The 26,433-nt window shown below is 38.1% G+C and overlaps 1 protein-coding gene across 1 annotated transcript in view; it reads right to left on the bottom strand.

The window, feature by feature from the left end:
* Nucleotides 1–9,836: 9,836 nt before the first annotated feature.
* Nucleotides 9,837–26,433, bottom strand: part of CYP2U1 (cytochrome P450 family 2 subfamily U member 1) — a 38,325-nt gene continuing 21,728 nt past the window's right edge. The window contains exons 2-5 of the mRNA XM_089660800.1: nt 18,772–19,407; nt 14,306–14,467; nt 11,122–11,289; nt 9,837–10,344 (exon numbers count right to left, since the gene is read on the bottom strand). Of these exons, the coding sequence (XP_089516926.1) occupies nt 10,166–10,344; nt 11,122–11,289; nt 14,306–14,467; nt 18,772–19,407 (1,145 nt within the window). The 3' untranslated portion in view covers nt 9,837–10,165. The remainder of the gene's footprint in view (nt 10,345–11,121; nt 11,290–14,305; nt 14,468–18,771; nt 19,408–26,433) is intronic.

The raw sequence follows: 26,433 nt of genomic DNA, 5'->3' as shown, positions 1-26,433 counted from the left end.
TCCATTGTATACTAGTGCACATGTCATGTGATTAGCTGTGACCAAATCACAGCTAAGCACAAAAAAAAAAAAGCTGAATGAATCGATTTCATTCAGGTAAATGCTTGCTTATAGCAAAGTAATTCTTTGCTATAAGCAAATTGTGTAAAAAAAATATACTGATCACTTCCCCAAAGTACCGTATTCTTCGCTCCATAAGACGCACCTAGGTTTTAGAGGCAGAAAACAGGAAAAAAAAATTCTGAACTAATGGACTGCAGACATAGTACAGGAGATGACCAGAGACTGCGGACACAGTACAGGAGATGACCAGAGACTGCAGACATAGTACAGGAGATGACCAGAGACTGCGGACACAGTACAGGAGATGACCAGAGACTGCGGACACAGTTCAGGGGATGACCAGAGACTGCGGCCACAGTACAGGAGATGACCAGAGACTGCGGACACAGTACAGGAGATGACCAGAGACTGCGGACATAGTACAGGAGATGACCAGAGACTGCGGACACAGTACAGGAGATGACCAGAGACTGCGGACACAGTTCAGGGGATGACCAGAGACTGCGGCCACAGTACAGGAGATGACCAGAGACTGCGGACACAGTACAGGAGATGACCAGAGACTGCGGACACAGTACAGGAGATGACCAGAGACTGCGGACACAGTGCAGGGGATGACCAGAGACTGCGGACACGGTACAGGGATGACCAGAGACTGCGGACACGGTACAGGGATGACCAGAGACTGCGGACACGGTACAGGGATGACCAGAGACTGCGGACAGCACAGGGATGACCAGAGACTGCGGACAGCACAGGGATGACCAGAGACTGCGGACAGCACAGGGATGACCAGAGACTGCGGACAGCACAGGGATGACCAGAGACTGCGGACAGCACAGGGATGACCAGAGACTGCGGACACAGTACAGGGATGACCAGAGACTGCGGACAGCACAGGGATGACCAGAGACTGCGGACACAGTACAGGGATGACCAGAGACTGCGGACAGCACAGGGATGACCAGAGACTGCGGACAGCACAGGGATGACCAGAGACTGTGGACAGCACAGGGATGACCAGAGACTGTGGATAGTACAGGGGATGACTGCTGACCTTTGGGGAGGGGGGGGAGCGGGTACCTGAATTTGACAGATACCCACTCCCACTTCCGCTGAGTTGTTCTTTCATCTTACCTGTTCCTCTATCCAGCCGCGCGCTGTCTTCCCGGCTTCTGTAATGGCGCTCGGCATGACAGCCGGGTGCCCAGTGCGCATGAGCGAGAAGCACTTGCGCTTTGTGATTGGTCCGGCGGCTTCTGGGATCTGTCATGTGTCCCAGGTGCCGCCTTACCATTCACAAAAAGCACCGCATGCGCACTTGGCACCCGGCTGTCATGCCCACACTACAGAAGCCGGGAAGACCGCGCCGCTGGATAGAGGAACGGGTAAGATGAAAGAACAACTCCACGGAAGTGGGAGCGGGTATCTGTCAAATTCAGGTACCCGCTCCCCCCCCTCCCCAAAGGTCAGCAGTCATCTCTATAAGGTCCCGCTGTAGAGCTGAGCGGCCGGCCCGGTATTCTGACACGGCGGCAGTGGAAATACTGGACCGGCCGCTCCATATTCGCTCCATAAGACGCACTGACATTTTCCCCCCTTTTTTGGGGGGAAAAAAGTGCGTCTTATGGTGCGAAAAATACGGTAGTACAATGTTACTATGGTAACATTGTACTACTTTGGTCATAGTAAAATCTGAAAAAAAAATCTTAAAAAAAATAAAAAAAAATGTAATAAAAAATTAAATATAATAAAAAAAATATATATATATATATATTTTTTTTTTTTCATACTGTCACCAGTCAGTGTCCCTGTTCACCGCCATGCCAGTTATATGATGACGCTGTACTGCACTGGTGACAATATGTAAAAAAAAAAATAGTGAAAATAATTTTTTTAATTTTTTCATTTTCCGAAAAATTATGACAAAAAAATACAACTTCAAAAAACTCGCCATGCCTCTTATGAAGTACGTCGGACTGTCTACTCTGCAAAAAGGGGTCATTTGGGGGATATCTGTACTATTCTGACATTCTTGGACCTCAAGAAATTAGATTGGCTGTCAGTACTTCAGGATTGATCAATATTCAGATCTATACCATAGTTTGTGAACTCTATAACTTTCCTACAAACTAAAAAACACATCCTAATTTGGGTTATTTTCACCAAAGACATGTAGCAGAATACATCTTGGCCTAAATTTATGAAGAACAATTATTTATTTGTAAACTTTTATAACAGAAACAAAGAAAAATGTGTTTTCTTTTCAAAATTTTTGGTCTTTTTTTTGTTAATTTAGCAAAAAATAAAAACCCCAGCGGTGATTAAATACCACCAAAAGAAAGCTCTAGTTGTGTGAAGAAAATGATAAAATTTTAGTTTGGGTACAATGTTGTATGACCGCGCAATTGTCATTCAAAGTGTGAGAGCGCTGAAACCTGAAAAATGGCCTGGGCAGGAAGGTGTAAAATTGCACGGTATTGAAACGGTTAAATACCGCGCCCTGCGCTGTCATTGGTGCCAGGCGCGCACCCGCGGACCCTAGTGCGCATGCGCGAGCTCCGTCGCCGCAGCTGGCCAGGACCTAGCGCCCGCATCCCCGTGCGAGACAGCATACTGCGCCTGCGCCGGGACCAGCGCAGCGGCGATCCCTGACAGCTACATTTTTATTGCAGCACACCTGGATAATTTCAAATCACTTCTATCTATATGGTCCATGAGAAAAAAGGAGAAAAGGGAACACTTCTCCTTGGCTAGTGCAGAAAATGATAGATATACCATCTTATGAGTTGACAGGAGGGGCAGAATTAAGCTGTCAGTGTGATGCCATGGAGAGGTCAGGAAAAAAGTTATTTATGGTGCTTATTTCTATTATTTCTATTTTACATCAGAAGCATGTTTAGTGACAGTATATGTGTATTCAGAAGCTGTGACCTTGCAGATACTTCAAATTCTTCTTTAAGGTAGGCTCAGGTAGTGTTTGCCCTCTGTTTATATTCTGCAGAAACACATATGTAAGGAAGCAGTTTCTGAGTACTACAGTTACGTACAATTTTATTTTGTGTAAAGCCGAAAACAGTACTCTGGTTTATGTTTGTTCAAAGATTTTTATTGTTTTGGTGCACTATGTCCACTGAAAAGCTGCAATAAAAAGATATTTAAAAAAAGGTTTCTGTCTGCTGCTCTGTTCCTCTGCAGTCTGCATGAGTCACTTCTCACAGGTTTTTCTGACATCAGGAGAAAAAAAGGTGACAGAAGAGGGAACTCTAGTATACAGCATGTGAATGACAGCCTCAGCTCTGTTTTTGTGTGCTGTGTGATCAAAAAAAGAAACGGAAAGTTTAATATTTTTTTTTTTAGTTTAGATAATGTTGCTGGTATTGTGCATTAAAGTCTCTAGGGGGTGTTTTTGCATTGACGTCTATGGAACATGATTTTACATTGAAGTCACTAGAGGGCATTCTTGCATTTAAGTCAATGGAACGTAATTTTGCATTGAAGTCTATGGTATGCAATTTTTGCATTGAAGTCACTAGGAGACATTTTTGCATTGAAGTCAATGGAACGCGATTTTGCATTGAAGTCTATGGGACACGATTTTGTATTGAAGTCTATGGGACACGATTTTGTTTTGAAGTCTATGGGACACGATTTTACATTGAAGTCTATAGGATGTGATTTTGTAGTGAAGTCACTAGTGGCCGTTTTTGCATTGAAGTTAATTGAACACGATTTTGCATTGAAATATATGGGATACAGCATGCCATTATCTGTACCTTTTTTTCTATCGGCAAAATGCTGATAACCCTATTTTCGGCAGATAATTTTCGGCGGCTGATATATCGCTTTATCCCTACTAAAAGCTTATACAAGCTGTATAAATTTAGCTTTTTTAACCGATGTAGAAGAGAGAGTGCTACAGATAAACAGGTAAAACGTATGAATCTGTTAAATAATTGGCACATGGATGGCAATAAAAACCATTCCCTTCTGCATTCAAAAGTCCAAACGTTAATATCTACATATATAAGAAACCATATTTTAGATTGCCTAATATGAATTAGCAACAAACACAAATATATGTAATTTTGATATTTTTTATTTTAATTACCACAGTTATTAAAAAAGGAAAACTGATACAGAAATTTTTTTAAATGTATACACACACATACATATATTATTAGAAAATAGATACCCAAACCTGTTAATGGTTTACAAGCAATTACAACATATTAAGGCACACATATATTTTGGTTATCATTTGCATTGGTATGTGCATATAAAAGTTTATATTTAGTGATTTTTTTTTTTTGTAGAAGTGACTCCATTAAACTATGGAACTATATGCTAAGTGCATATAAATTATCCCTGTTTTGTATATCAGATGCTAAACCATTTCTAAAGTAGCGACAAAGGTAGCTTATAGATTTTAGATGACACAATATCAAGTCTATGGTGGCAAAAAGATGTGCAGAACTCTGGTGAGGACCTTTGATTCGGTGTATTCAACAGCCTGCTCAGCTTGATATTTCTTTCCGTAAAGCTAAGCAGCACTAGTAGTGTCTGGTTGTGCTGCTTTGTATTGACATAGTATTGCCATTGGGCCTGTGCCATGGTGGGAACTTCCTTTTTGCTCCTTTATTGCTGCACAGTAATCCAGTTTTATTGACCCTTTTCTCTGAATTTAAAGTTGTAAAAGCTAAAGTGTATTTTTTTTTACTTTAATGTATTCTCTGCATTAAAGTGGAGTTCTACGCAAACGAGGGAGCACTGCTTATCTGTCTCCTCCCTCCCTCCACTGCCGCATTTGGCACCTTTTAAGGGGGAGCGAGTACCTGGTTTTGACAGGTAAACCCTCCCACTTCCAGCTCAGTTTGCCGTGGCAAACTGAGCCTGGAAATTTGCCCCCCCTCCTTCCCCTCACAGCCCTCTGGGACACTTCACAGGTTGCAGAAGACCATGGCCCATTCACAAAATGCAGCACACTTAACTCATACACAGTAGGAGACCAGCTGTGAAGCCTCAAGGCTTCACTGCCAGTTTCCCGTAGTCAAAATGGCGGCGCCAGCACCTGATAGCCGACTGAAGAATTGGCTTGGGGTGATGACACCACTGGATCTCTGCAGAGGTAAGTGCCCTAATATTAAAAGTCAGCAGCCACAGTATTTGTAGCTGCTGACTTTAAATCTCTGTGAGAGGGGGCCAGAACTCCACTTTAAGGTGAAAAAACATTCATGTTTTCTCCCCCCCCCCTTCCAGCCCCACCTAAATACTTACCTGAACCCAACCTCAATCCAGCACTTTGCCATAGAGCTGGAGAGCTGCTGTCACTCTCTCCTCACTGGCTCCCACTGCTGTCAATCTCAGGCTGTGAGGAGAGAGTGGGGGCAGGGCTGAGCCTTGCTGTCTGTGTCTATAGACACAGGCAGCAGTGCTCAGGATCGAGCCCACATAGGTGTGCCACAATAGGAAGTGGTTTCCTATGGTGACACACTGTAAATCCCTACTGAATCACCCGCCTTAACAAACGTTGATTGAAAAATTGCAGGTGCTGGGTGAAAAATTGTTGGCCCAAAAAGTGACTGCATCTTATCAGATATGATCAATCCTATTGACTCCTCTTGTTCAGTCTGCTGAGAGGCATGCATGGCTAGCCGAAGTCTATCAATCTACCCAGACTGATTAGAAATAACAATGTTCTTTGCGTCTGTTTTGCAGGGGTGGTAAATACACTGTCCGCTATTCAGATAGCTCCTAAAAGGAGAAGCTACATATCTGAGTCTAATATACAATCATGAACAAGCAGTAAGCATGTAAAAAATGTATAAGTCACATCAAAATTACTTTTAGCATAATGCAGCAATGAAAATGATACAACATGCTTTCGTAGCGAAAACACTCTAGATTTTTTATAGTAACCTCTGTTATCACCATAGACAACAAAGTAACAGTGCAGTGGTACAGCAAACACCCCAATATGCCTGTGCCTACCTATACAGTGCTGTCCACCACCCTGTGTTGCAATGTACTACAAATGCACTGACATAACACCTGCATTTTGTTTACTCCAGTTGTCAGAACCTATGTTGTATGACAAATGTATATGGTGTCTTAAAAGTTTTTAGATGTACTGTACTGTGTTTTACATGCAGATGTTGCTGGATCACAAGCACAGACATTAGCATTTCGTCAAATTCAGCTAAGCTTTTTTATTTTTCATAAGTTGAGCAAAATTGTCCTTGATAATATATCACCTTTTTATAACAGAACATTCTTTTCTGAAAAGCTCATTAGTAAACTGCAAATTGTATTTTAATCTTTTTTTTTTTGCAAAGCTAGTTTGGGCTGGACTGATTATCCTGATGCATGATGGCCCCTATTAGGTCTCTTGCACAAGGTACTAATGTTTGAGCATCTGCTTTTTTAGGGCACAATAGATTTTTAGGGAAAATTAATTAATATTTATGCTCAATTGCAAATATTTGTGTGTATTTGTATGTATTTGCGTGCAAATGCAGCATAAAATACAGACCAAAAATACAGAGTTTCCTTTTTTTTTATTTTTAACTCAAGAATACACGGCACTTCTTTATGCGCCTGTGTGCAAAAGCACATTGTAAATAATGGACTACAATTTACCTCAGTAAAAAATGCTGTACTGAGCTTTTTCAAGCTTCAATGTGCAAGAGGCCTTAAGCCCTGGTTCACATCTATGCGGTCTTGCGGGCCACGATTTGCGCGTGCACAAGAGCCCATCCATTTTGACTACTTTGGAAATCGTAGCTCGCATGGGAACCAAGGTTCCCAGTACGGTTGTGATTTCCAGTGCAGGCGGCGTTCCATTAGAATTAATGGCACCTACCTACGGGCCCTGCATCCCTCTGTGTGGGTGCTGCGGCTGCAGGTATTTGTGCGGGCCCCGCAGCTGCACCACCCGCACAGATGTGAATCGAGAGTAAGATCAGATCAGGAGACTGAAAGCAGTAGTAAGGGAATACTGTAAATATCAATATCCTCAAAAGATACTATATATCAACACAAAATTCAGCAGTGCCATCACCATACCATTATTATACAGGATTTATATAGCGCCAACAGTTTGCTCAGCGCTTTACAATATAACGGGAGACAATACAGCAACAATACAGTTCAATACAAGAGGGATAAGAGGGCCCTGCTCCTTGGAGCTTACATTCTAGGAGACCATATACCATGTTCTGTTATAGAGTTTTAAAGTTGCGCTCTAAGCTTACGATTTTCACTCTAAGCCTGGGCTCACACTGATGCGGTGTAGAATTCGCACTGGTTTCTGTGCGAATTCTGCACCACATCACAATCGCAACCCGTTCATGCGAACCACTGCGTGTGTGTATGTTAAGTTAGCAACACACCGAAATCGGTTTGCAAAATGTGGTGCGATGTTCAGAACTGGATCGCATGGGTGCGTATACCCATGTAATACGATTCTAGTGCGGACCAAAAAAAAAGGGTCCTGCACCTTTTTAGTGCGAATGTGGTGTGATTTGAGCCATACAAAATGTACGGCTCAAATCGCACTGCACAGAATTCGCATGTGCTTGCACAGGAATGTGGTGTGGTTCCTGTGCGAATCACATGCGATATGCCGCACCGCAGAAGTGTGAACCCAGGCTAAAAGTGAGAATTTGCTATTATATATGCAACATCTAGGAATGTTAAAGTGGAAGGCAAGTCAAAACCTGACTAACCTTAAATGTACTCCCATCCCCATTCTAAGCCGATTCTATCCACCTTGAAAAAAGGAAAGATGTCTATACTTACTGTACCTATTCTGAAGTCACTCTGGTCTGGGTCACATGATCAGGTCCCATCAGATGCCCCATAGTATGCCTATGGGTGACATTACCACCCAGGCTCTGCAGCTGTTGTCGGTGGTCTCTCTTATTCACTGAAATCCACGCCAGAGAGATCATGTGACCAGACGGAGCAGTTTCAGTATAGGTAAGTATCTTTCCTTCTACAAGGTAGATAGAATAGGCTTAGAATAGGGTTGGGAGTAGATTTAAGCTTTGTTAGGTTTTGACTTCCACTTTATTTGTGCATAAGCAGTATCTGAATTCCTGAAAGGTTACCTTTTTGTCTTGAATTCCTCCAGAAAATTAGCAGTGTGATTACTGTCCCTTGAGCATAATAGCTGTTTATCTGCAGTGCTTCGAAAACGTGCCAAACACGGCTTGCTTTTCTTATTCAGTCCACAGGCAGAAAATCAATAGAATTCCTCCATCCAGGCTGTATGAGGGAATCTCCACTTCTGGCTATTGTATTTAGCCAGCCACAGCCACTTGCGGCTGCCATAACACCCAAACAGTGAATGTATCTGATAAGATGCAGTCACTGTTTGGTCAATAATTTTCAACACAGCTCAGTTAAAGTGTTACTAAACCCACAACAGTAACATCAGTCTGTATATGCAGTAAAGCATGCTTGTTATACTCACTGTGGAACCTAAGGGGTTAGTTCTCTGCATTGTGTAAAAATGCTTTTTGATCCTGACTTCTCTGATCCTCCCCTTCTGATATCCTGATAAGACATATCATGTGGAGTCACTCTGCACATGCTCAGTTTGGTGTGTATCGCTAGAGAGGTTTTTTTTTTCTCTTGGGAGAGTGCATCTGATCAGCACAGGGCCAATCAGCATTGTCCAGACAGAGGTCAGGGGTTCTGCATCCTCCTAGAACAGAAATAAAACTCCTCCTATAAGCTTTAACCAGTGTTCTGCTGAACACTGATAGAAGTCACAAGACTGCTGTAACTGCTAATGAGAAAAGATATTTAGCAGTTTAGATTTACTAAAATAATTACACTTCCATGTTATGTGCACTGTGGGGGACCATATATAGTGAATGCAGGGTCCTGGGTTTAGTACCACTTTAATTTTTAAATCAAATTTTGTAAAGGCAGATGCTGCTTGCAGGGCCATCCACATCACTAGGATGATAAAAATGATAGATGTTGAGCTGGGTTTTGCTTACAGGGCCATCCAGAGCTCTTTACGCGTGGCATGAAAAAGCTATTTTTTATGGTGTATTATTTTGCTTTGCTAGCAAAGTAATATAAACAAACATTTTTTTAGATTTTGATAGAATGATGCTGGGTTAGAACCACTGTCAGGATTCTATTACTAACTGTGTCCCCATTAGGGAGATTTACTGTCTTTGATTGTCCTAATGACCAATGTCTCTGAGAATGAAAGTGAGGGTAAAGGAAAAATTTTAAGTTGAACAGGACTGGAGGGGAAATCTTCCAATGGGATAACTGTATCTCTGACAACTGTTAAACAGGAAAATTCCTCACATTGGAAAAGTATCCTCCCACTTCCTGCTGAGCTTACAGGAAAGGACGTGAAGGGAAATCTCCGTAATGTGACACAAAGAAAACTGATAGTGGTTTTAACCTTTCCCTACGCTTTTCAAAGTGAAAAGTTATTTTGGCTTTGGATATAATTTAACCCTTTTAGTATCTGTAATATATTGTGATATACAGAAAGTCACCTTACAATGCATTTGTCAAAGACTGAAGATAATAATTTCTTGAGAAACTCTAATGTGAAAGTCTAATGCTTTTCTTATTTTTAAACATATCTCCAATTCTTTTGATAGGCCATGAAAGTACAATGTTCCATACGTTGCAGCACAGTGCATGCACCATTTTATGGCAGTAAACAGCAACGCACATTAGTCGGGGTGTTATTCAGAATGAACAGCAACGTATCGCACCAACATATTACACATGCGTTTCAGTGAAGCAAGCTGATGCGAATGAGCTTTAATAAAATGTTATAATAAAGTTCTGCCCATATCAATCAGCACTTTTAATAACTTGATAATGGAACCTAGGCCTGATTCAGTTGCATTGAACTATACCCAGTGATTTCAATAAAAGCTATACCAGTCATATACATTTCAGTGAAATATGATACAATACTAAACAACTAATACTTTTTTTGTCTCACTGCTGTATTTTTACCCCTGGTCCAATAAAAAAAAACATTGAAATATGTGGGACATTTGAATGACAATATCTATACATCTCTGGTAACAAACGCTTGATTTATAGAACTTGGTTATCTTTTTTGTATCTTTATGTCAAATGGGAAAGGAGCAAGTGTTAGGCCAAACCGTCCTTCCATCATAGGCTTAAACGTGTCATTAGCGAATGAAAAACTGAAAGACTGCAGAAGACTGACAAACATAAGAAAGAGCTCCATCTTGGCCAGTTGTTCCCCCATGCAGACCCTTCGACCTGGTTACAGAAAAGGTAAATTATTAGTATTTCCATTCCATTAATATTCTTGTCGGAATAATAATTACAAATGATCAAAAATGGCTACATTTAATAACATATACTGTATTTGAAGCTGTCAGAATACCTGAACATTGGCAGCATCTGTCTAGATGGAGCCGTTGTTCAAAATTTTCTGCCCAGCTCCTTCAAATTTCAGATCAAAGGAGGTTGGGTGGGAGACTGTAGATATGGCCACCCATGTGTCAAATTTTGGACAATTTACTAGGAACCAGCTTAAATTTGATCCATGTATGGCCAGAATCACATTCAATGGACAAGGTTAAAGCACGAATGTAAACTCTAACTTAATGACCGATAGCGTACTAAAATATAGTGCATCATAACAATTCTCATTTTATTTCTAAAAATATGTGTTTCATCTTCTTTTCATCCATTGTTGCATGTTAGTGGAGTTGGTCTCTTGAAAGTCACTTCCTATCTACATGCACTCATTCCACCAGTGGCTGCATGGCATTTCCCAGGGTTGGTTACCAAATGATAACAATTGACCATGTCTACATAATGTGTGTTAAAAATGGACACTTGTATTCTCTAGAGTAGCCCATGTGACAGCATGACAGGGACAAAGTGAGGTGGGATTACCAGGTACTATTTTAATAAATGCGGCAGATTTAAAATTATTGGAAATAATTGATTGTTGTTAAAGCTTATGATATGAGAGTTTAGTGACTGGATTTACATATACGTTTTATAGAGAATAACAAGAGTCATTACCAATGCCAAAAGGAATAAAGGCTTCCTTCTTAAGAATTTGTCCATGCTCATCTAAAAATCTGCTTGGGTTGAAATCATTTGGCTTTTCCCAGACCTTTGGATCTCGGTGTACAGCCCAGAGATTGGCCAGAACCACACTGCCTTTAGGAATGGTGTAGCCTTGGAACACTGCAAACAAAAAGCAAGACAACAAAAAACACATGAATTTATTTTAGTACAATCAAATTCAGATGGAAACATTTAGAATAAACATGTGATGTTCAAATGTACTACAGCTATCAGTCTTAGATTTAAAACAATCTTATAAATGGAATTATCAGAATAAAATGATCCCTATCCATTTTTTAACAATGAAGATCCTTATTCAATGTGATACCTGGTCGAAACTACTGAAATTAAGAGACTAAAAAAAAGCTTGTTGAGTTTGCTCAATGGTGAGGTGAATGAAAATGGATTAGTGTTTCCCATTTACCAAATATGTCCATTTAATGATTTTTTCCCTCTCCTATAGAAGTCACATGGGTTGAATTAATACCATTAAATGCTTGCTAAAATGTTTATATACAGCAGCTGTTAGACCTGAAGCCAGGATGCAATTTCTAACATGGTATTTAAGAAAGAAAAAATAATTTACAGCATTTAGATTACATGAAAGAAAACCCTGGTGGACATGTAACCACCAAGGCAAATCTACCAAAATAAAGGCAGACTGTGACATAACAGAGAGTTAGGGCAATTCTCCTCAATGTTTTGAAGCATGAGCAAAAGTAAAAGCAGCCAGAGGTTCTAAGCCTTCCTTATTCTATCAAACACACACTGGTTATGCACTTTAAGATAACATTAATGCAGTAGTAAAGACATTTTTTGATGCCTGCAAGTACCCATACTGGTCCACATACTGGTCCACATACTTCGTCATTGTGAAGCCCCTTGAATCATAAATCTAGGATCTACATGGGACTTAGAGTTAACTTCAAGCCAAAATTAGGCCCCACTGGTAGACTGCCGCATGATTCGGTTTGAAGACTAATATGGGTATTTAGAAAGAGCAAGAGGATTCTGCACTGTTGCTACCATAAGGCACTTTTTTAGGCATAATCAATTTCACCTCTAAAAGAAACTATTTTGGGTACCTGGCAGAGAATGATACAAGGAACAATGCTGCAAACTCCGAATCCATATGCATATTTTTGATCTAGCCTAGTTTTCCTTTAAACAGCTGCAGTTTGTGATGTGTGTATGCGCTTGGAAATGAACAGGAAGTAATGGCTACATTACACTACTTAATAGCTGCAAAGTAAAGCCAGAGCAAGGCTGAACACTGCAGAATTTATTTGGGCTTGATTCCAATAGGCCAATAGGTTGTTCACTTTATAAGTTAAGTGGTGTTCTGCAATGGAATTTTTGCCAGCACTAAGTAAATGTGATAAAAAAAAATACCCAATCACATGCAAGGAAAATTAAAAAAAAAACACATTTTTGCTTGCACATGATTGGATGATAGAAGTCAGCAGAGCTTCACCTCACTCACTAAGCTCTGGGGATAATACTCATGTAGAATGCAAATGCACATGCAAAGTAGACAACCTATTGGCCTTTAGTAAAGCAACCCCTCTGTCTCCAGTGCTTGGTGCATTAGGGTTGATTTACTAATGGTTAACCAGACTGTTCACTTTGCAAGTACAGTTGCACTCTGCATGGGAAAGATCCCCAGATCTTAGTGAATGAGGTGAAACTCTGCTGACTTCCACCATCCAATCACATGCAAGCAAAAATGTTTTTTTTTTATTTTCCTTGCATGTGATGGGGTATTTTTTGAAAAGTGAAAGTTCTCCACATTCAACTACATCTAAACATCAACAACTCTGGGAAAAATTTCCCTTGCATAGTGCAACTTCACTTGCAATGAACAGTGTAAATTAGCCTTCAGTAAATTAGCCCCAGTGCATATTATCTGCCACATCTCTCCTCCCTTGTATACATATGTAAACACTGAATGAATTCAGGCAAAATGGGGCATTTTTTTTCTTTGCAACAAAGCTTTTGTCTTCACTGGAACCATGTAGATCAAGATATTTCTTCAAACTCAGACAAGTAAAGAAACATTGTAGAAAACATCAGGGTGCACATAGCCTTACAGATATTTACTACAAACAAATAATCCAAACAGTTCTTTTTTACTCTGTTTTATTGACAGTGACAAAGTGATTCAGTAGCGGAAGAAATCTGTAAATATGTGAATAAATAAATAAAAAAGTGATCGCTCAGCATAAGTGAACAATCAAAAGTTCATAAAATGTCTCTTCCACCAAACAAATCTTGTAATTCCCAAAAAGATATCACCATGTGCAAAAAGATGGCGTTCCCCCTTTCAGGTATGCACTCACTGAATAGCCATGCCCCCATTCTCATGGTTGGCTGGAATCGCTTATTAAATAAATCAAGGTGGGAAGGAAGTCAACCAGTATCGATATTGTTTCACTCCTCTCTGATTATCCTCCAATCTCCACGCCTATCATTTCCATGATCAGCTGACACCACTCCACAGATTAACAGATTCCTAATAATGAGGAGTTTATGGCAACATAGATAACACTCTCCTTCTCCTTAATCTTTCTCTCTCAGGATTAGTGGTCATGTAGAAACAAAAAAGAAATACCCCAATGGTGCAGTACGAAATAACACCTTTAATCGTTATAAATAGACATCCTCTTACAAAATGTTGGCAAATAAAAAGCCCCTAGGTACTGCAGTGTGATGCAAAACACTGGTGGGTATCAAGCAGTGCTCTCACTACCGCCAACCCTGCCAGCCAACCATGAGAATGGGGGCATGGCTATTCGGTGAATGCATACCCGAAAGGGGGGACGCCATCTTTTTGCACGTGATAATTTCTTTTTGGGAATTACAAGATTTGTTTGGTGGAAGAGATATTTTATGGACTTTTGATTGTTCACTTATGCTGAATGATCACTTATTTATTTATTCACATATTTATAGATTTCTTGTGCTACTGAATCACTTTGAGGATTCCTTTGTTGGTCATATTGATTATATTAGAAGTGGCAGCATTGTTTATTGCTATTTATATTTAATCCATTTATTATTTATTGTTTGATTTTTATTTAGTATCACGCATCTAGCGCAAACGTTTTTTTGCTTTTATATAGTGCTAATTATTTACCTGTACTTTCAGAAGCCATGTGTGGTACAGACAAAGGGACAACCACAGTCATCCTCTGTATTTCCATAATAGTGGCTTCTGTGAACGGCATTGAAATCTTGTCAGTAAGTGATGGAGGCCGGTCTTGTCCTATAACTGCATCAATTTCAGCCTGGACTTTTTCTGTCAGGAAAAAATAGAGGATTAATAAGGCTTGGGTCAAAGTGCAAATGCAGCTTGTTTTCAGGTCACTCAGCTTGCATTTGAGGTCGGTTTGTGAAGCTTCTAAAATCATTCACAGTTCAAGGTACATTTGATTTTCTTCTGACCTGCACCATCTGAGCCCAATCTGTTTAATGTTGTTTTGCTTTCCCACTGACCTTTTTGGGAAAGTAGTTCTTACATGGACTAAAACCTAAAGTGTAAGTAAAATTTCAACAAAATAACATCAGCCTGCCTCCCCACTATGCTAATCCAGGACACCCTCTTCATCTAAATACGTGCCTACATGAAGAACTCTGTCAGTGGGTCCACTGGGGTTCCACTTCAATGTTTACATGTGTTCATCCTTTCTCTATTTCTGCTGTCAGCATGTGAACATTAGATCCCTATTCATTCATTCACTTCTATAGGCAGGGAAACAGGATTTATCTCCTTGCCCCATAAAAGTTAATGGGCTTCTACTGCACATGGGCAGACAGCAGAAGAACAGGAAGACTGGCCCCATGTAAACGTAGCGGTGGAACACCAGAAGACCTAATGGCAGAAATTGTTATGTATTCAGCTGAGGAGAAAGCGTGGGTTAGATTAACACAGTGGAAGGGGTTGGTAAGGCACGGAAACTTAAAAAAAATTGCTAATTTAAAGTGTCCTTACACTTTAATGTATACAGCAGTGTTTCTCAACCAGGGTTCCATGGAACTTTAGGGCTCCTCCGGAGATTGCTAGGGGTTTCTTGAACAATTAACAATTTGTGCCTCTGAAATAAGTTTCTTCTGACATCATTAATATTTTAGGCTATCTATAATGGGGTAATTCTTCCAGTGACCACATGTAAGGAGCATTCTTCCCACTGACCATCACACTAAGATATCATGAGTTGTACATACAATAATTTTTAGAAGGGGTTCCCTGAGACTGAAAATACATTTTAAGGGTTCTTCTATGTTGAAAAGGTACAGAAAGGCTGGTATACAGTATATTCATAGCTATAATTATTCAGGACACAGATCCACTTGAAGAATTCTTTCCCAGGGTTTCAAGATGGATCTCCTCATAGATCCAGTGCTGCCTACTAATAGACCAGTTTAAACTTGATCTACTAATCATGACAAATGAAGGATTAGTGTTCTACGTTTGACTTTGAGTAGATATTAGCAGGTTGCATCGCCATCATTAAATTTATGATGTCTAGTGATTAAGTCTTCTCCAAGATCCTCTGTCATGTCCTTGCTTGGATCACATATTTTTTTAATAAGGCATATACAATCCTGATCCTGACATCATTGGTAATGTAGAAAAAAATACTCTATTTAGGCAGCATACCACAGCCATGCATGAAAAGGTTAATTCATTTCTGAGGAATCACAGTCCAGTCATTCAGAAATGCAACTTGTGATTACCCTATAAGCACTGATTGCTATCACAGTGTGTTTTTTAAGATTATTATACTTTGCTCCCTACAGTATTCATGTTGATTTTATATTCCAGGTAAACAACATTATCTATTTGACCTGTTATTTGGGTCAAAAAAGAAGCTTTTTCAGGACAACATGAGTACTTTGTGCCTGTATCAAGCACTTACAGGACAAAAACAAATGCTGAGTACTGGAAATAATATTTCATATAATTATTATTTTCAGTATTTCCCAAATATTTCATGTTAACAAAAATGGTACTTTATTCAAAGTATTCCAGCGATAAGCAATGGTGGAAAATGCAACCTGTAATCTGAACCATGCCATTCCTCTTGGTATCCCATCAATACCTGCTTATAGAGGCTGTTAGAAGCTTTTTTTTGTCTTATTCTCATGTCACTGCTCTCTGGTTATCCCTATTTAGAAGCTGTGAAAACTAGAAGGTATAGTCGATTCTTGCATAGCCTGTCTGCATGCAATGGCACTATCCCTCTTTTTCTAATTGTCTAGAGCTATTTTTTTTTCATTGGATGCGGTCAACCAATAGAAAAAGTAAATAATTCCAGCCAAAGTAGTGTTAAAGGGGGATGAAGGAAGCTAAATTGGAATAAGTAAAGGGGGTTTTCACAGCTGCTATCTATGGATTACTAGAGAGCAGTTCAGTTTATGTATAAGGGCCTGAGGACACTGAGACACTTACAAACTTTTCAGACACCTTTGTATTGGAGGTTATGATTACTTAGTTCACTAAAAGCCTCAGGTCTTCCCATTGCTGCCAATACAGATATCAGCTCTTTTGTCTACCTCTAACCTTTGGGTTGCAACACTAGCCAGATGCATGGTAAAATTATATGGAAAATACCTTTTGGGTTCCTGAAGAAGCTTAAACTGCAAACTGTGTTGAAATGAGACACTCTTAATGCAAGGTTCAAAGACAACTGTACTATGCATATGGATGTAGTATGGTTTTGTTACAATGGTTCAGTTGAGGTGACATGTGAGAAGTGGCCTACGAGGAATGAATATATATCATTATGTATCTGTTTGCATACTGCAGTCAGGTGGCATCCTAAGCAATGCATGTCTCATATCTGGCCGATCCCCTTGAAATCTGGAAATCACTGTAGCTAGCATTTGTAAAACAAAATAATATTATGATCTTGTGTGCTTCTATGGATAACAATTACCCTTCTCATAAATCACCTCTGTGTAAAATATATAATATAACCTAAATTAGTTTGTTTTTCCAAAATAAATAGCCGCTAGTGCTCCCAAACCTTATCTTATATCAGGAATAGCCAATAAATACAGCAATCAGTGCTTTGGGGGCTTTGGATGACATCACAACGCTCCACAGAGCCAGCGATGGTAGCAGCAGTAGCGGTGTTCATTGATTGACATTACAGTAATCATTGTGTTTTACCCACTGCATAAGCTCAATCATAGCTGACTTTCCACGGCACAGGTCCATGAATCTCAGTTTTATCTATAATAACAGAGGCTGATTGTACTTGGTGCGATTGGGCACCCTTTATATGTGTGCAATTCATTTACTTTGAGATATTAAGGTTTTTAAAGTTTAAATTCCAGACCAGTTGTGAATGATAGCTGGGACCTGTAAAGTTGATATACATTATTCATACTGGGACCAAAAGTGCAGTTAGACCAAACATAGTATTATGTGAGGTCATACTGCTGGAGGTGAGCAGACATCTGGTGGTGGAATAATTGCACATATATGTTTTAGAGCACTTGGTGGTAACAGAAGGATGGAATCATTCTAATGAAGATGAATGGATTCATTTTACATATATTTTTGTGATTTCATCATATATTGTAGAGCTCCACTGATCATTATATTCATTTACTGTAGCTAGCACAGTAACTACAGTGATTACCGCTGGCTTCTAAGTCCCTCTTTGAGTGACTGTTCTCCTGCTTAATGAACTCAGGGTGATGAGAGGCGGGTCGGTGATTTTACAATCTCCACCTTGCCCATTTGGGACCCGGAAGCCAGCGCCAATCACTGTAGTAGTGCCTACTACACTGAATTCCATGGTCCATGTGTATTGGCCAGGTGTGGCACAGACTGGCCCAATGAAACTACTGTATGCAAAAATATGCAAGTAAATGCAGCTTTACCCTATTCACTAAGCAAAGGGAACACTCACTGTATAAACTGGAAATTCTCTTCTCTTTTAGTAAATCAACTCCAATAAGTATCCCTCAATTCAGGTGAAATATGGTGTTACAAAAAATTGATTGGAAAATGTTCCCATAAAACTATACTTGCCTTTCATATATTTCATGTTAGCACGTTCAAAAGTAAAAAACACATTTATTGAACATAAAAACGTATGGTTCTAAGCTTTTGCCTGTATTTTAAGTTTGTGACTTGGTTTCTTTAAGTTTCCAATGATAACATTGCATTGTCTTGTGCAAAGACAAAAAGTATTCACATATATTTTTCTGTACAATATTTGTCTATTGTTTATGTGTCTCGCGCAACTACCCCAACCATCAATTACATTTTAATACACATAAACCAGAGCCTTGTGAAAAGCTCAAATTTCGGGTTTCAGCTCATACCCACTGAAATTCCACATCCTTGTTTTACTATATTCTTAACTTATCTATTCAGAAGATTTAGACTTTATCCATTATCCATTAGTGGTTACTAACTTTAATGTATTTTTCCAGCTTTTTAAAGAATATTCGTACTGCATCACACATGCAATTTCAACATTTACACAATTTTTTTCAGCCATACATTATTGGGGATATACAACGTCACAGGTTTAAACATTCGGCATGATTTGCACTAGATACATTATTCATCAGTTGACTTACCTTGCTTATCTGGATGCTGACACATATATAAGATAGACCACAGTAATGTATTTGTGGTGGTATCGGTTCCAGCAATGAACAGATCACCAACAATGTAGAACAAATATTCTGTGTCAAAGCTGGTCTCAAGCTGAGTCCTCTTCTCTTCATCTATATGAAGAAGATACATATCAATGAAATCTCGGGGATTCTCAGGATCTAAGGAAACCTTATGTTCTTCAATTATCCTTTTCAGAAAGGCTGTGATATCTATCACAATTTGTCTGAGCTCCCTGAAGGGTCCAAAAGGTAGGTAGTACATCCAAGAGAACACATTAGCCAAGACAACTTCACTGTTTAAACTGATTTCAAGGCCACGTGACATGAGATTCAACATGGTCTTAAACTCTTTATCCTCATAGTTGAAACGTTTACCAAAACTGATAGAACAGATAACATTGGAAACAGCATTATTGATAATTTGAAATGGACTGAAGCTTTTATCACCAAATTTCAACATTTCTTCCTTCACATATTTGAATTCTTCAATGATTATGGGTTCCAGACTTTGTTTTCCCAGCCCAAAGTGCCTCAAAGTTGAATGAGAAAATCGTCTTTGCTGTCTCCATATGGGGCCATAAGATGCAAACACAATACCTAAGAAACAAAAACAATAGAATACTCAATAAATTGGTTGTCTAATGGAGGTTAGTAAATTGGAAGTAAAATTTTAAGGTCAATTGCACCCAAATCCATTTGTAAACTTCTTAGAAACGACTCTATAATACAATATAATATAATATATATATTTAAGGAAAAAGGAAAATTGTGTATGTGGGTGAAAGTGAAAGAATTTTAGTGCTGCTGACATTATTAAAAATAAATACAATGTACAGTTAATTTATTTAACTGTATTTATGTAGAGGTGAAGTGGAACTGTTTTTTTTTAATTGTCATCTAAATACTCACTAAACTCTAAATCAGCAATATAACAATATTTATTTTATTTATTTATTTCAGGTATTTATTGGCCAGTAAAGTATGGATGTAACACAGGAATGTGCAAATTTAAACCAGGAAACAATAATGTCAAAAAGCAGGCCATGTAGTGTGAATCTCAAGACTGACTAAAGAGAATTACAAGTAAAACAATTTACATACATGTATTTCAGCTGTATATTTAGCAATATGCCTGAAGTTTTCTTTAACATTTTGCTGCATTATTATAAATAGGTGGGAGTTTGTTTAGAACTTATGCTCTGCCTTACAAAGCCTAAATCAAAAAAGGTAAACCGTGTACTAATTACTGTATATATGAAATAGTCACATACAGTAGCAAAACATTCTAATTTTAGACAGCAATAGAATCCTTTCTATGTTTACGGGTTCCCTCTGCTTATAAATGATATGATTGCACATGATTGATTCTTTTCATACAATTTGTTCTATATAGAACAGTATGTCAATTTGCATATTTATATGTAAAATTCACACTGTATAGTAATAAAAGCTTTATTTAAATGTATTACAAAAAGTATGTGTAGATGCAAAACATACACATCAAGCATAAAAGAAGGTGCATAGAACTAATTATTAAATGTCGGAAAATATTTCAGTTCCATGTTTCAATGTCATGTATTCAATGTTGGCCATAATTAGGGGCCTATGAAGGAGACATGTAAGAAATACTAAATAGTCTTCATTTGTTTTGAAATCAGCACTCTTTAACCAAAAGACGCCCGGCCAATAGCCGTTTGGCGGCCGGTATAATGCTGTAGATTTTCGGGGTGGATGCCAAATGGCGTCCTCCCGGGCATGTGCAGTTTTCACGCTTACGGAGCTGTGCAGAGGCGCGATCCGTCACCGGCCGTGTACCTCGGACACGGCCGATGACAGATCTGAGTACCGGCCCCCGTTGCTGGTACCATGTGACCTGCTGTGACCAATCAAAGCAGGTCAGATGACAGTTGTATACAATGGATGGCTTCATTCATGCCATCCATTGTATACTAGTGTCTAGCTGTGAATGGTCACAGCGATCATATGCACATGTCATGTGATTAGCTGTGGCCAAATCACAGCTAAGCACAAAAAAAAAAAAAAAAAAACCTTGAATGAATCGCTGTCATTCAGTTAAATGCTTGCTTATAGCAAAGTAATTCTTTGCTATAAGCAAATTGTGTAAAAAAAAAAATACTGATCACTTCCCCAAAGTAGTATAATGTTACTATGGTAACATTGTACTACTTTGGTCATAGTAAAATATGAAAAAAAAATCTTTAAAAAAGTAAAAAATTCTATTTTTTTTTTTTCATAATGTCAGTGTCCCTGATCACCGCCATGCCAGTTTTATGATGACGCTGTACTGCACTGGTGACAGTATGTAAAAAGAAATAGTGAAAATAATTTTATTATTTTTAATTTTCCGAAAAATTATGACAAAAAAATACGACTTCAAAAAACTCGCCATGCCTCTTATGAAGTACGTCGGACTGTCTACTTTGCAAAAAGTGGTCATTTGGGGATATCTGTACTATTCTGACATTCTTGGACCTTAAGAAATTAGATTGGCCGTCAGTACTTCAGGATTTATCAATTTTCAGATCTATACCATAGTTTATGAACTCTATAACTTTACTACAAACTAAAAAATACATCCTAATTTGGGTTATTTTCACCAAAGACATGTAGCAGAATACATCTCGGCCTAAATTTATGAAGAACAATTATTTATTTGCAAACTTTTATAACAGAAACAAAGAAAAACGTGTTTTTTTTTCACAATTTTTGGTCTTTTTTTGTTAATTTAGCAAAAAATAAAAACCCCAGTGCTGATTAAATACCACCAAAAGAAAGCTCTAGTTGTGTGAAGAAAAAAGATAAAATTTTAGTTTGGGTACAATGTTGTATGACCGCGCAATTGTCATTCAAAGTGTGATTGCGCTGAAACCTGAAAACTGGCCTGGGCAGGAAGGGGTAAAAGTGCCCGGTATTGAAATGGTTAAATGTCATTTTTGGCTGAGCAACTTTGATGTACTGTATTGATAAGCATCCAGTGCGGAGGATTATAAATGCTCATTAATATCCATACAAAGATAGGGAGACACTGGGGTTGATTTACTAAAGGCAAGTAGACCGTGTATTTTGCAAGTGCAGTTGCTCTAGAGCAGCGTCTCCCAACCTTTTTTCAGTCAAGGCACCCTTTAAAATGATGGACAGTCCTGAGGCACCCTTTAAAATGACGGACAGTCCCGAGGCACCTTTTAAAATGACGGACAGTCTTGAGGCACTCCATTCTTAAATGGGGTGCATCAAGACTGTCCATAATTTTAAAGGGAACCCCATTCTAAAATATGAAAAACTATTCTAATAGTATTCTAATAGTTCTATATAATGCAGCCAGACGGGCTGGTCTGAGTATTTCAAAAACTGCTGATCTACTGGGATTTTCATGCACAACCATCTCTAGGGTTTACAGAGAATGGTCCGAAAAAGAGAAAATATCCAGTGAGCAACATGTGTGTGGATGAAAATGCCTTGTTGATGTCAGAGGTCAGAGGAGAATGGGCAGACTGGTGAGAGATCATAGAAAGGCAACAGTAACTCATGTCACTATAGACCAAAATCTCTGAGGAATGTTTCCAATACCTTGTTGAATCTATGCCCCAAAGAATTAAGACAGCTCAGAAAGTAAAAGTGGGTTCAACCTGGTACTAAGTGTACTTAATAAAGTGGCAGTTGAGTGTATATATCAAGGCTTTTATTCTAATGTATGCATTATAATCAGGCACACATTAGTTTAGTTTGAGTGTCAACTGATTAACCTTTGGATGTTTTGGGTATTTTTTAAAGAAAAATTACTGTTACTGTAATAGTAACACAAACTTGTAACACATGATAAGGCATCCAGACTTACAACCTTTCTAAGAGCATTAGAATTATATTTCTGGTACAAATATCTTTTTAATGCAGCACAATGAAAATCAATGAATGCACACATTGTGATTAAAAAATGTTGTTTTGTGTCGATGTCTTAAAGTGTTACTAAACCCAGGACCCTGCTTTCACTATATCTGATCTTCCACAGTACACAGAACATGAAAATGCAATTATTTTAGTAAATATAAACTTTTCTCATCAGTAGTATATAGTAGTCTTATGACTTCTATCAGTGTCCAGCTGAACACTGGTTAATCTTGTAGGAATTTTCATCCTCCTCTGACTGTCCTATGAGGCTGCATGACTCCTGACCGTCTGGATGGTGCTGATTGGCCCTGTGCTGATCATATGATCCCTCACAAAAAAAAAACTCTCTATCAATGCACATCAAAAAGAGCATGTGCAGACTTGCTCTATGTTATGGCAGATGGATTGAGGATAGTAAAAGAAGGGGAAGGTCAGAAAAGACAGGATCAAACAGCCTTTTTACACAATGGGGAGGATTAACCCCTTAGGTTCCACAGTGAGTATAACAAGCATGCTTTACTGCATATACAGTCTGATTTTACTGTTGTGGGTTTAGTAACACTTTAAATGTATGACACCTGTGTATGCATTTTCCTTGGGTGATCATCAGCACGAACAGTGTTGATGACCACTGTTATAATCTTGATGATAGAAATGGTCACCCTTTTTAAACTATTGTTGAGGACTTTGTATACCATCCACCTTTCTATGTCCACATGTGCTGTATCTAATACATGGTGTTACCATTATTTTTTTATCTGTAAATTTACTGTTAAAAAAAATGACATAACGGTAATGTATGTCACACTGACCACCCAAGACAGCAGATTACAGAGAGAGGGAAAGCTCTCCTGTTGTAATCAACAGCACATGCATCTTTTTTTTATTTTTCCATACTGTAATAACAGGTAGACTTAATAGGTTTCTTCCAGAAATTCATGTTGTTCAGTATGCAAGACTTACAAATAGAGTAGGTGGGGACAGTTCAAGTCTAAAGGACACACATAATGAAAAACATGAATGTTATGGTTCTTGATATCGGCTTCATCTAATCTACATGATAACTGACTCTTGTCTTCAAGTACTAGAATGCATGCAGCTGTTCTGGAGTCTTTCAAGCATCTGACCTTTGCAAAAGAAAAAAAACAAAAATACAGTGAGGAACAGAAGTATTTGAACACCCTGCGATTTTGCAAGTTCTCGCACTTAGAAATCATGGAGGGGTCTGAAATTCACATTGTAGGTGCATTCCCACTCTGAGAGACAGAATTAAAAAAAAAATTCAGGAAATCACATTGTATGATTTTTAAAGAATTTATTTGTCTTGCACTGCTGAACATAAGTACTTGAACACCTAAGAAACAGCAAGAATTCTGGCTCTCAAAGACCTGTTACTGTGCCTTTAAAAAGTCCACCTCTACTCCACTCATTAATCTAACTTAGTAGCACCTGTCTGAGCTCTTTAAAGATACCTGTCCACCCCACAGTCAGTCAGACACTAACTACTACCATGGGCAAGACCAAAGATCTGTCAAAAGACACCAGAGACAATTGTGGACCTCCACAAGGGCTGGAAAAGGTTACGGGGCAATTTTAATTTACTGTGCCTTTAAAAAGTCCACCTCTACTTAACTCATTAATCTAACTTAATTTTGCACATATTTCACTAATGTATATATTTTTTAAATCATTTATTGGTTTCTTAATTTTATTTATCCACTTTATAAAGACAAATCTTTATAAAATACACCATAGTAGCTCAGAAGAATCACGTTTTTTAAGGTTAATGAGGCCTTGTTATAAAGGTCATTTTTTGGCTTGTAAAGAATATATAAACCCTGCAACTGCACAAAAAGTAACACATCGGATAGCTAATTTCAACATTTTTATTACTATACAGGATTTATATAGTGCCAACAGTTTGCACAGCGCTTTAACATCATGATCATAATGACCTGCATACATTCTTTGAATTTCAGTAAACAATGTGATAGTCTTTGATATCAACAAGTACTACATCTTTTTTTTCAGTAAAAATTGTAAATGAACATTTTTTATCTTCTGTAATGTGAAATTATGGTAGGAGTGATCAAGGAAGAAGACCCAGCTAATCATATATTGCATTACGTGGAAGAGAATGTTCCCCCTTTTATGGAGTCATATTTAGGTATCTGTGTGAGTGAGTTAACTGATAATTGTGGGTTAAATGATAGTATAATGTAGAGGCATACAAACAAATATAAAATACTATTCAAGTTTATTTAAAATTCACGTTAATAGAAAATGTAAAGGCTGTTACAACTTGCTCTATCAAACCAAGTTATACTTTATAGAGGTGTAGTAAAAAATAATTACTTGAGATAAAATAACTAAATAATTAACTTGTAACAAGCTAGGAATTTGATAAAGAACAGAAACAGATAACACTCCTGATGGCTGAAACATGTGAAGTTGATATAGGTAGATACATGCTTATTAAGCAAACTGATATCACATCAGTACAAAAAATGGCCACTGCCCCTGTCTATAACTGGCCTTTACAGCAAGGAGCACATGGAAGGGAGATGCATGTCAACCAATAAAAAATAAAAATTCCCAGTTCAACTTACATACCAGCTTGTGAACAAACCAAAGTGTCCTGTCTAACAGTTTGCATTAAAAACATGAGTTTAGTTTGCACACATTTGCAAATACATGCGTAAGCTGCAGAGCCCCTTCACGGCACCCTAATATATCACATCAATGTTTCTACAAAATTCGAATGACATAGTATAGATACAGTATACGCTCTTTTAAACACTGCCACCTTAATTCACCCACTTTAAATACTGTGTTAGTCATATGATATAATTCTCACAGTTGATCATATTTTTTTTCTTTGCCTGTATCAACAATATTAACCACTTGACTTCCGGAAGATTTTACCCCTTTCATGATCTGGGCATTTTTTGGTTTAGTGCGCTGTGCTACTTTAATTGGCAGTTGCTCGATTATACAACACAGTACTGAAATTATATTTTTTTCACACAAATAGAGCTTTATTTTGGTCGTATTTAATCACCACTGTGTTTTTTTTTTTTTGCTATATTAACAAAAAATACTGAAAAACTATTGAAAAAAATACCCCACAAACATTACCTTAGTTTGTGTTAGAAAATTTTGCAAATAAAAAATCTTTCTTTACAAATTTAAGCCAAAATGTATTCTGCTACATTTCTTTTTTGCAAACATAACCCAAATCAGTGTATATTATTTAGTTTGTGTGAAAGTTATAGAACTTACAAACTATGGTATATACTGTATATTTCCTATCTCATTTCTTGAGGCCCTAAAATGCCAGGACAGTACATATATTTCCAAATGACATTTTGGAAGTAGACAGTCCACAATATTTAGTAGACATGTGTTTCATTTTGTAACAAATCATTTTTCAGATGAAAATTTTATTTTTGTAGATTCAGATGTATACGAATCTTCAAATGGACATAGTAACAAAGGTCAATGAATCCTAATGAAACTAACAAATGCATTTGTTTCATTTGTATGACGTTACATGTTCTGATAGTAGTTCAGGCCTATGGGGAAATTAATTAAATTTTTTAATTTGTTCGATAATTCCAATTTTAAAAATTTTACGATTTAAATTCAATTTGTCATTGTCACAGTCATTCAGTTCAGTTACACTGCAATTTCAATTCTTAGGTTTGAAAAATTTGG

This window comes from Staurois parvus, unplaced genomic scaffold (genome assembly GCF_062004578.1).
Source record: "Staurois parvus isolate SC_StPar_1 unplaced genomic scaffold, SC_StPar_1.0 ptg000032l, whole genome shotgun sequence".
Classification (NCBI taxonomy): Eukaryota; Metazoa; Chordata; class Amphibia; order Anura; family Ranidae; genus Staurois; species Staurois parvus.
Note: the sequence above shows the minus strand (reverse complement) of the source record. Positions and strands in the feature narration are given on the sequence as shown.